General features: G+C 42.7%; 1 protein-coding gene across 1 annotated transcript in view; it reads right to left on the minus strand.

The window, feature by feature from the left end:
• Positions 1 to 1823: 1823 nt before the first annotated feature.
• Positions 1824 to 12113, minus strand: part of golga7bb (golgin A7 family, member Bb) — a 13410-nt gene continuing 3120 nt past the window's right edge. Inside the window, exons 2-5 of the mRNA XM_029521504.1 lie at positions 9219 to 9344; positions 8118 to 8270; positions 3589 to 3690; positions 1824 to 2196 (exon numbers count right to left, since the gene is read on the minus strand). Coding sequence (XP_029377364.1) covers positions 2110 to 2196; positions 3589 to 3690; positions 8118 to 8270; positions 9219 to 9344 — 468 coding nt within the window. The 3' untranslated portion in view covers positions 1824 to 2109. The remainder of the gene's footprint in view (positions 2197 to 3588; positions 3691 to 8117; positions 8271 to 9218; positions 9345 to 12113) is intronic.

The following is a 12113-nucleotide window of genomic DNA, read 5'->3' on the forward strand; positions in this document are numbered from 1 at the left end:
CAGGATGCTGAACACAAGCACAACTGAACTTAACTGCTGTGGCAAAATCTCGGTGTAGGTTAATCTCATCCATCGGAGTAGCAAAATGTTAGGTGGAAGCTAAACTATCCACTGGACCGAGGCAGAAACCCGTTCAGTTCTTCAATGAATTTCCAGTGAATAGTTTAACCTGCCGGGCTGGTTGTGGGTGAAAAGCAGGTGCTCTGCTCAGGGTTTCATTCATATATACGTTTGTGGGTGAAGATGAGGCAAAAGACTGCCCTCCTAAAGTAAACTAAGGCTCATGATATGAGGAGATTTTAAAGAAAGTAAAACTGACAGAGATAAAAGAAACTGAAACTAGGCAACTGAAATAAAATATGCAGACTTACTCAGGGTTTGGTCGTGTGGGTGTGCTGTCAAATGGCGGATTATCGTTTTTTGTTTTTTTTGTTTTTTTTGCTATGTGAGATTTATCTCCTGTCTCATCTGCCTCCACAGAGTCGTGACATCTGGCTGATAGGACGGACTTTCTTACTGAGAGAGACAAAACAGAAGCCTTTTATTCTGCAGTATCTTGTGTGTGTTGGGAATAGTCCCTGCAGACCAGTGCAGCAGTGTGACTACGCAGTTTAGGTGACCATTAGCTTTCATTAGGGGGCAATAAAGGCTTTGAATCACTTTATCTCCACACTTTCAGGTGACTTTTCACTCAGAGGTTGTGACATTCCTCAGTCTAACCCTAGAGGGAGCTACGGCTGTGACAAAAATGACAAAAGCTGCTCGTACGTTTCTGTTAAGACAGAAGAGTCAAATGACAAACAGCCAAAAATGACTTGAAAGACATAACTTACTTTAAAGGCTAACTTTAAATCTAACTAATTTCTTCATTTTGGCATCTTTGTTGTTTTAATAACAATAAAAAATAAAACTTTGCATCTGTACATTGCACAGTCGGGCTGGTTATAGTTTAGGTATCATATTCAGGCCTAAATCCACTCAAATGCGATCATTCACCCAGACAGCTTTAGTGCAAATAGCTCAGTGTCAGTTTTCTGAGAGCCGAATGTGCACGATCCCTCGTGCTGAGGATGGGACGCACACACCAACAGCACACCCAGATACATGCACTCACTCCAGGAGAAATTGGACAGTGTTTCAGGGACTGGATCTGCTCGTGTTCCCAAATGAGCTGCGACCACAGAGAGTATTTTTTGGCTAGTGTGTGTGTGGGGGAATTCATGCTCACTCTGCAAGTTCCCTTGTTAGTATGTGTCAGTATGAGTACCTGAGCACGGTTGCACGCTTTTTGTATGCGTGTACTTCTGTGCAGGAGTGATTATGTGTATCTGTGTGTGTAGGACTGTGACCTACAGCTGTGATGTGGATCATTAGTATCCATCCCTGTTCCAAGGGGAAGGATAAATAATCCAGTGTGCTCTCTGTTAGCTGTTTGATACTGAAGCCAAATTCATGTGAACGGCTCATCGAACCAAGTGGTTGCACATCAGGCCCAATTTACCGGCAGTCAAGGCGGCTTGACCCCGCCTGACATGAACGCAATCATTCAATGAGACTGGTTCTTCGAGGAGGAACCAAGTTTTTCTGCTTCCAGATTTCAGAGCTGCTGCACAGCTCTTCGACGAGACCGCCAACATTTCAGCCCACGCACACAGTGACAACGACCCCCTGCAAACAACCAGGCATTGATGTCCGGACTAATCAAGAGTAAGCCTGCCGAATCAGCAACACCGAGATGATGTGACTCATAGGAACAGATGTGATGGAATCAGAAAAAGGGTGAAAGGAAATACGAACAAAAGAAACGATTTTGCTTTGGATAGCTGTGGGACAGTGAAGGTTCAGCCCTCACAGACACCTTAATGTGGCTCTATTGGACTTCAATTGATTGTGTGGCTCATCCAGTGTGTTTGTGTAAACCAGCTCCTGTTCTTGAGGTGGTACATTGTAGGCTCCTGTTGGGAAAGAGTGAATCCTGTGGATCACCTCTTTGTCTGACTCTCTCCACTTGACTTAGAACCTGGTGCTCTCATGTTTCAGCATGCGGATGTTGGTCAGCGTGCCGCTGCCCCTGTGGTGATACCCATAAGCCTGGCGCTGCCCCTCCAGTCACCGGGCGCTGCTGCCTGCTGACGACATGCTGCTGCTGGGACTAGAGCTGCCCGAGCCCCGGTCCTCAAAGACACTGATCTCTAGCTGAGGACGTAAACAGTGTCAAGGATCATCTTGTTCGAAAGAAATATCGATTTGAGAAAGTGCTGCAGGATTCTAAGGAATTATTTACACCCCAACTGCTCATCCACTCTCAGCGGAAATGCATAAAGCTGGAGTGAACAGCAGGGCTTTCTAGATCATGAGGCTCTGTCCTGCTTACATTGCGTTTGATGTCCCAGTGGGTTAGTGTGTGGATGTGGGCGTACACGACCTGACAAACGGTCTCATATGCGCTGAGATTTTTCTACTTGTGAGATTACCGATTGTCATGAATGATTGCAATGTCAAGAAAACGCACATGTGCACGCGCGCACACAAACACACACACACACACACACTTTATACCTTCCTTGTGGTTTCCTTTTGTTCCCTCATTTCAGGCTCGTCTCCAAATAAAACTGCATTTTGTTTTTGGCTACGATAAAATCAAACAGCTCATGACAAGGTGAAGCTATGTCTCACTGCTGCTCCAACTAGATGTGCAGATTCAACTATTCATGGACTTTTGATTTTGTCTACAGCAGGCTTCGGCTGCACCTAAGATGGACCATTAGCCCTTAGGAATTTCAAGATGATGAGTTGCAAAGCAAAAAATCATTTACTCAAACTGGTTTAGTAATGAGATTAAATGAATGTGTAGATTCAGACAGAGATTATGCAAATCTCTGCTCTTTGGCAGAATTATGTCTCTAGCTGGCCTTCACAAACAGAGACCATATTGTATGGGAGTGTATTGACTAATAAGTGTTGGTAATTGGTTGGCTCTGGGACTTGGAGGCTGTTCTTTGGGCCAGTTTAGGCCAGGCCTTTGTGATGGTCTACTGGACACATTCTCTTTCTCCATCTGCCTCTTAGCTAGATGAGAAACTGTGCTGGAGTCTCATTCCTCTGCCTGACAAAGACAAACACACACTGTCATGTAACACATCATTTTTAAAGATAAAACAGGCTTTTGATGCTCAAAGAAACCTGAAGATGCTGATTCCCCACAATGTGTTGTCTTTTCACATTTCCTCTGAGGACACTTAATGGAGCATGTATGCTTTTTTCCGTCGTGACCTGCTTCAAATTTACACCTGGGAATGACATTTGGCCATCGAACATTGTCTCTGCAGCAGCTGGAGTACAAGTGTCTTGTTCAAGGGCATTTTGATGGTAATTTATGGGGAGAAAGCATTTCTTATTCATTTATCCAAGCCAGATGTCTTGAGGAGTTTCACTGATTCTAATGTGTGACTTGTACTCATGAAGTCTGGTTTCTCCAACATCTAAACTACTGCCACCTCCAATCAGTCGGCTTAATGTCTGACTATTCTTTCTAGGACTTCATCCTTGAACTGAGAGAGAGAGAGGCAGCAGATGAGTAAAGGATACAACCCTCATTCCTCTCTCTATGGGGTCCGTGAGCAGCAGACCTCGAGGAGCGTAGATCTTCTCATTTTGTTCCTGGATGTAGCTTGATATCTTCCTCAGAACCTGGAATGAAAACAGGGAGCAGAGAGCGGTCAGACTGGGACACAAGCACATTTCAAGATACATTTCAGATTTTATTAGAATCATTGCAGGCATGATAACGATCTGAAACCTAACAAAAGTTTTGACTTCATTACCTGCGTATTACTTTTGTAATGCAATGATCATGAGCTAGAAGAAGATAAAATGGGCATGGTGGCGGCAACTTCAATTTCCTCCTGTGCCATCTTGGGTGGAAAAAATGAAAAATGGCAGAAAAGAGTTTTCATTTCCTCTGTATGGAGTTAGCATACAGTGTATGATTCTGACCCTAAAGTCATTGCCCGTCTTTATTTTTCCTGAACATTATAATCTAAACTCAAAGTAATTCCATTACGCTCTAAGTACAGCGGTTATTTTTATACATAGTTCCAAGCCACTCATGTTAAGCAAGGTTGTACGAATTGAATTACTAAAATTGACGAGCCTGAGCTTTTCTCTTTTTGAAGTTTTCCATTTGGACGATTTAGTTCTTAATTCCAAAGATGGCTCTCTCAGGCTAAATGTCATGCCTTGGTTAACTGTCAGGGCAAATAGGAATCACTCGAAAACGTGATGTGGACAGTTTATTTAGATTACATTGGCAACAGGCATATTTTGAAGTGAGTATTGCATCAAATATTGAAAAACCACATAGCAGCAGTGTAATGAAGCTGAGCGCCAAGTTCATACCATTGTCTTTTCAAGCAAGCGTGGTAGTATACATTGTCAAATGCAGTGCAACTGCACACACAGTTTGCCCAGCATATGGGGAGACTTTTAAGAAAAGCAAAAAAATAGGATCCCAGGTTACAGCTGATAGCAACCAAATGACTGCTGATGGACAGCCAGTAACTAAAGTGGCATCATTAGAGCAGCTTATTCAGACTCAGTTATGCCTCTGTGGGCATTAACAATGTGCTGATGTGCCATGCTTTTCCTAAACTCTGCCTAACAATGTCATTCAGCTGAAACATGCTCCAGTGGCGCCCATGTACACTGAGAAAGCTGTCACCACTTCTGAGAGGAGGGTTCAGTCTTCAGCACATCTGCGTTTCTGTGCTAAAACAACACACATTTGTATTAGTTAAAGGGAAAAAAGACAGTCCCCCATCTTTTATTCTGTACTGTACCTTAAAGGAAATTAGTATCCAGGCACATAACTGTGGGGCAAAACCCAAAGTGATTCCACTCAAAACTGGCTAACCAAGGGGTTTGTTTAAAACCTGTATGACTAGCTGACCAGTACTGTTTCCTTTGGGTTACCTTGTCGTCGCCTTGAATCAATAAACCTGATACTCTCAGCTTCATGTTCAAACTACAAAAACAAGATTCATACAATAAACTATTACAATTATATTATAAATTTATAATGTGTTTGGATTTAACCCGTTTTTGAGTATTCCTTAATCGATTTATTGAAAAGGGCAGATTCACTTCCTCTTCTGTAAATTAACTAAAGGTTACTGGAGCACTCAGCCTGAGAGATTAAAACAATAGAGACTGAGCAACACACTGTGCAGGACTTCTCTGTGATGTCAAAGGCCTTTTACAGCTGCAGGCGCAGCTGCTAATATACTGACCCCTGCTAGCTCAGACTAAAGCACAGAAGAATACTTCTTCCTGTCTCCCCATGGAAGGAGAAGAAGAGACTTTTGCAATGAAAAGTCTGGAAAATGTTACAATCTGGGAACCATCAAGAAATGAAATTCCTGAGAGAAAGGTCATAGAAGAAGGCATCAAAAGGCTGTGGTTTGCTCCACTGCCCTGCTTTAAGCCAGCCTCTGTCAAGTATACCTCAGGAGAAAGCAATCAATATTTGGATTGAAGAATATTATCCATAATTCTTCTCTCTTGTGTTCAAAACTCCATCAAATAAATTCAGAGTGGAGCCTTGACCAGCAGATTTATTGTCATGCAAAGAAAAGACCAATTATTTCAGGGCAGCTCAATCTTCTTCAGCGTTACAATATGACAGTCAAATATCCAGGCTGTGGCTTGTTGTTAGAACGGCATGTATGTGCATATGTGTGACTGCCCTTCTGGGAAAAGCTTTGTGAATGTGTGTATTGCTTAGGAAGTTAAGGTGCCACACACATGCAGGTCAAGAGTGTGTACTGCGCTGACACACTCAGGTGCAACAAGGACCTGGTTAACATTAACATGCATCTGCACATGACAAAGGTGAGTGCTTGTAACTGGACCTCAATTCCCTGCTCTACATTTACATAAAAAAATGTCCATTCCCAATGGCAAAGCACTTGTCTTATCTGTCTTTATTGGAAATAAAAAGTAGAAATCAAATATATAATCTATACTGAGTCTATTTTTTGTTGTGTTCAAAGTAGAATATACTTCCAATTAAGTATGTGGTCCTTCAGTAGGGCCTGGGACACATTCCCAAGAATACAACCACATTCTGCCGAAATTGTCTCTGAATGCAGTCTGATTTATTGGATCTCAGTGGATGGCTCCACACCTGTTCTCTGAGCTGTCCACTTGTGATTGGATCACCCAAGACGCATGTGTGAACAGGGCCTTATACCTGTGTCTGTGTGAGTCCCATCATGCACAGCCAAATTCTTGTGAATAATGAAAGAAGGAAAATAAAATAGGAGGCGGAGGATGCAAACCGTGTGAGGGAAGCTTTATGAATGCTTCGGTGAACATGTGTTCGCTCCAACATGCTGGGAGCAATCAGTGTCCTTTGACGGGGTGAAATGTAAGCATCAAGGGCTCTTGGTGCTCCAATGACTCTACACAATGATCCATACTCACTGGTGTGTGGCCTCTTTATCAGCAAAACCACACAATCACAGACAGGTACGTGCACACTCAGGCTCAACTTGGGTGGGTATATTTGATCATCGTCTGTCATAATGTATTTCAGCCAAGGTGATTATGTTAAACAAGTAAATAAACAACTCTCCCACGGATTTGATAGCATCTCAGCATCTCAATGGAGCAGCACCCAGCTGACAAGGAGATGAAAGGAGACTCAGACCAGGCCATTCCTGCTTGGCTTCAGCACAGCAATAAGACCCTTTGTACTTTTTGGTCAAGATGCCAGTGCCTCTGTGCTGCTTTGATAAAGAAATGTTTACAAAATGCAACAAGTCTAAGGAGATGAATGCTGTGAATGACAGAGATCAGAACAGTGAGGCATGTTGTGACTTCACGCTACCTTAGTTTCATCAAAAAAAAAAAAAAAAAAAATCTCAGAGACTCACTCTGTATGAGTCTGTGTTCTGTAGAGACGTTTTCGTTCCGTCTCAGCGAATGCCAAGCATCAGCACAGCAGCACTGAGGATTAATCACCTGCCCTTTCTCGGGACGGACATATTGGTTGCGCTGAGCGTGAACGTCACGCTACAGATGGCGTGCCATCCCTTGTCCGCCGGCACACAGGTGCTAGCTTTAGAGCGGGGTTTCAAAATGGAGTGGACGGACTGCTGAGGGCAACATTGTGTAAGAGAGTAACAGATAGTATCTCCTGTTTTTGTAAATAACTGTATTCTGACCTTGGAGACGCAGGGAGCTGTCGTTGGCTTTCATAAAAATGGACAAATATGGGAGTAAGTCTGGTAGATGGGCAGTTGAGTTTATTATAACCAGCTGTTAATGAATAATGTCTGAGCAAGATGTGCTCCTGCATATACAGACAAATAAAGTATTCTACTGCACAAGAAGAGGCTCCTCACGCGGGCTAAAGCCTGCTGCCCACAGGGGGTCTTCCTGTGTGGGTTTCTCCAAGGCGCTCCAGTTTTCTCCCACAGAAACAGAAATGTAGGATGTCTGTAGGATACTTTACTGTGGTAGAGCTGATGAAGTGTCTGTGTTTTGACAGACTGGTGATCTGTCCAGTGCGTACTGACAGTATCTCAGCGCAACAGGATATGCAAGCTAGAGAACAGATGAGGTCCACAGCAACACAATTTGTTTTTTTTTTACCCATCATCAGTTGTGTTCTGTCATCCACAGAGGGTCAAAGATATCATGGCACACTACGATGCAAGATTGCAGTTCCTGCAGTAATGATCAGTGTTTTCTGGGAGGTCTGTTTTATCTGCAGAACGAAAAGCGTAGCAACCATACCAAAACAAGAAAACAGAAGGGTAGCCTGATGTGGTTTCAGGTTATGTTGAAGTTATAAAAGCTGTGGCGGCTGAAAGGAATAATTCAGCATTTTGGGAAATGCACCTGCTCATTTTCTCAGAGAGACGTTGAAGTTGGAGCCAGAAGGCAGTAGCTCTTTCTCATAGCAGACATTTTAGCTTTTCATAATCAGTGAAACACAGATGTTACTCATAACTTGAACTATGAACTGTAGTTCTTCTCTCAATCTACACAGATAAAACCTTTGTATTCATTTAAGGCTATTCTGTCTATTGTGAATACACAATGTTTATTACCTTCTCATAGCGTGTCTCCATGCACAGGAAGATGATGTAAGCAGTTGCGCAGGCCAGACATCCCTCCAGGTACGACTGACCTCCGATTTTTTCGGCCTCCACATAGTAAGAGTTCAGGGTCTTCACAGTCTGGTCAAGTAAAGCTCGCTCAATCTGCTTACAAACACAAACAGGCATTACGGTTTAGAAGTCAAGGCAAACACACTCAAACCATAAGAACTGGGAAAATGAAATGCGTTCTGGCTTAAGACGTTAAGCCATAAAACAGCCTGCCAAAAACAGAGCAGCAACATTCGGCTCAAACCAAAATGCCCTGACATTGTCCAACTATTTAGAAACACGTCTCGCTTGCAGAATATGAGAGTTTTGAGACTCACATGACAAATTAGTCAGAAGTGTGACAGTAATTGCTGGAAGTTTGACAGACCACTGGGTCTGTTTGCTTCTGTCTCATTCCCTGTGTTTGGACGATCAGCTTCTGATGCTGAATACTTGACAAATCTGCAATAGCACCCCTTTATGGAACCACTAATGGATGATTATATAGTATTGTAAGAAGACAAAATCTACACTGAAGATAAACACCAGCCTTGGCCCATGAGTGAGCGTGAACTCTGACAATAAAATCATTGTAGTTTACCTCTTTCAGTTCTACCTCTTTCATGAAGACAACCAACACAGTTTTAATACAGTTCTAATAAGTGTTGTGCCACTTTTATTCTGCATTCATCTGCTAAAGTGGAATTACAGGATATTCAAGGTCATGCTGTGGTTTCTTGTAATATCTTTTACACTTTTCACAGTGTAGAACATTTGGATTTCAGACATGTCTTAAAGCCCCCCCCCCAAAAAAAAAAAACAACTGCAGATTAACATTGCAGGATGAGTTGCTCTGCTCACTTTAGAAAATCTCCTCTCTTTACGTGTGTTAGTCTATGACTGCATACCTACAAGTACACCCTAACAAGATAGAATCCATCATTCATCCCTGATGCATTGTTGTTGTTTTACTTTGTAGTGTGCAGGTGTTGCAGGAGAGTCACCATCCTGACAACATGGCACTTGCTGGGATGTGTGTACAGTGCGTTTGTGCGATCTCACCCTGCTGTCGAGCTCTGGGGGGAACTTGGTCTGGAACCGGCAAACGGTTCCTTCACTGTAGTCTCTTTGTATGAAGACTTTCGTCACCAATGATGCACTGCGCCTCAGCTCCTGCAGGTTGTGAAACTGACAACGGCAGAAAAACATACGTGTTCAATTTGTCAGAAATACATTTGCATTTATGCGGGAACAAAGGAAACTGGTCTTTCTTTGCTTTTTTTTTAAAAAGACTGGTGAAACCCGGTGATTCCAGTCTACCCAGCACTCCCTGGACTGGTATGTTCATTTTGGCAAAAGAGGGTGGTGATTAACTCCTAAGTACATAAAGATCCACTTGTCCACAGCAGCTCTCAATAAAAAAGGTCTGTATTATAGTTATATAAAGTAATATAATATTTCCTGCAAGTCTTCAGCTGTTTTTCTGTCTACAGGTGCAACACGGCCTCACACCGAGGAAGAGGCATTATGTTACAATGTCAACTGCAGTACAGACAGTAGTTCGCATTTCTCCTGTATCAGTAGGCCCAACTGCAGTTTATTACTAACCCTCTGAGTGAGTCCGCTTTATAGCACTTTGGTGCTGAGTGCTGTGTTTTACACCCAAACAGGCATTCCCCCGAGAAACATAAAGCAGCGAGCAAGTGGGTCAGTGTAAACGTGTCCCCTGCTGATCTAAATTACTCCCCTCACGAGGATGGTAATTAGAGATACAGTAGGAAGAAGGGAGGAGGGCGAGAGGGATGAACATAAAGGGGGTGAGAAACAGAGTCTGAAGGCAAGATGGAGGCATGAGGTTACACAAAAGCACGATATCTCACAAAATGCGCTTCAAAAACTTTTTGATTCTGTTTTACTGTCTGAATATGAGTCACATTTTGACTTGCTGCTGCAGTGCTGTCACGACTTTCTGTTTATGAGGTTTACCTGCATGTATGAGCCTGAGGGAGTATTTTCCATGTAAGCCGACATAGCACAGAGCCAGCCATTCATTTCTATATAGGATATATCCTTCACAACCAAGCTGCTATTTTTGTCCACTAACAGCTAAAATCATCTCACAGCCACTAGATCTTGCTGTCTGCCAGAGCTTTAAATATCCTCCTTTTAGCGCTGCCTTTCTGCTGCCATCCTCCCCCTCCCTGTGCTATCTTTCAGCTAACATGACGAACAAAAAGTCATTCTATTAATAGCTCATATAATAGAGCCTCATTTATTCAAGTTGTCCAATACTGAGGCTCATTAAGGTGATGCAAGGATGTGTTATTCATAAAAGACAGAAGTCTTGCTTGAGCAGGTTGAACCACAAACAAATATTAGCATCAATGACAAATCTGTTGCTATGACGAAGTGCTTTGGTGAATGCCAATGTTTTACTTTTGGAGTCCAGATCAGTCATCTGAGTGAAACTCAGAAGCTTCTCCTCCACTGTCACACAGCATTCAGGCCTCCCATAAAACACAACGAGGATATGTTGTTGCACACGTCACAGCGACCGATACTGAATGTATCACTAAAACGTTTTTCTTTTGGGCCAAAATATCAGTTTTGCGTAGAATATATATTTGTGGTGACTACAGCATTATTTAACTGGTTTATAGCTATTTTTCGAGATTCTGGACTTGGTTTAGGTAACAGGAAGACAAGATGGCAGCAGTGGATGTGATCTCTGCACATAATCCTATTTCCAGTATATAATGATACATGCGTGTATCTTCTAGGAGACAGGGTTGGGTTGGGGTGGGTTGGGTCTGGCTGGGGATGGGGGGAGTTGGAGCATTGTGCACTGTGGAAGAACTACTGATTTCTGCTTTGTATCGCTTTGCTACAGGTACAATGCATGTGAGTAAAAGAGACAGTGTGGAAAATTCCAGGACTCTCAGTCATGCCTCATGCCTCTCAGAGGTCAGCAGTGAAAAACAGAGTCCATTTACTTTAGCTCTCTCACACCAATCCCCTGATATTCATAAGGGTGGACATGTGTTCCAGACAGTAAAACTGTTTTGGCCTTATGTGGATGTTATGGATTAAGGCTAAACTTTGACATTCAACGCGTTGTACACTGTTGTATTGTAACACTGTTCCATTATTTGAAATATTATACTCACTGGGTGAAAAATGGGCTGAACAGCTCACTTTTTTAATTTCTCAGACTTGGGATTGCGTAAGTTTACTGCGGTCAAACTGTGTAAAATACTTCTAATGGCAACTTGGTTGTAATCTGTGTCTGTTCAATGTCATTTTGAGGCACATCAGATTGTGTTGTGACCTTTAGTGTTCAAACATAAATACTGAAATAAAAAAGAACCCATGTGTGCTGTTTTAAAAAGGCAGCTCCACCGCCCAAGAGTCCCACAAAGTTCCATTGTTTTGGCTTGTCTGTATACTTCTCTATTTTTTCCCCCCTTAACATGATCAAAAATGACACAAAGTGACGCACCCAGCAGCATATCCTGCATCATTTGATGTCAAATTCTGATTGGGTGGTTTCTAGATGTGGTTAATAGCAGCAGCTGCATTGAGATACTGCCTTTTTGGACTGCCAGAAAACAAAATGAGCTGGACAACCAAAGGTTTTCCATGTCTCTTGCACTCTGGTTAACTTTTGTAATGACAAACACATTATATTTACATATTGACTAGAGGTAGTTTTCTAATGCGTTAATGAGGAGGGAACTGCAGTGTCATACTTTCCTACCTTCACCAATTACTTTCTCTGACTTAACTCTGAAAGCCGGCACCTTTTGTCTCCCAAGTCTTCTGAAGTCCAGCCTCGATCTTTCTGTAGTCACACAGTGATGGCGTTACTGGCTGAGTGGCCTTGTCTGTGTCCATTTATGCTACAAAAGCAAATGTTTGCTATTGGCAGAGTGCTGATGTTTACTTTCCTGCGTGGGA

Source organism: Echeneis naucrates, chromosome 15, assembly GCF_900963305.1.
Source record: "Echeneis naucrates chromosome 15, fEcheNa1.1, whole genome shotgun sequence".
In the NCBI taxonomy this organism is placed as follows: Eukaryota; Metazoa; Chordata; class Actinopteri; order Carangiformes; family Echeneidae; genus Echeneis; species Echeneis naucrates.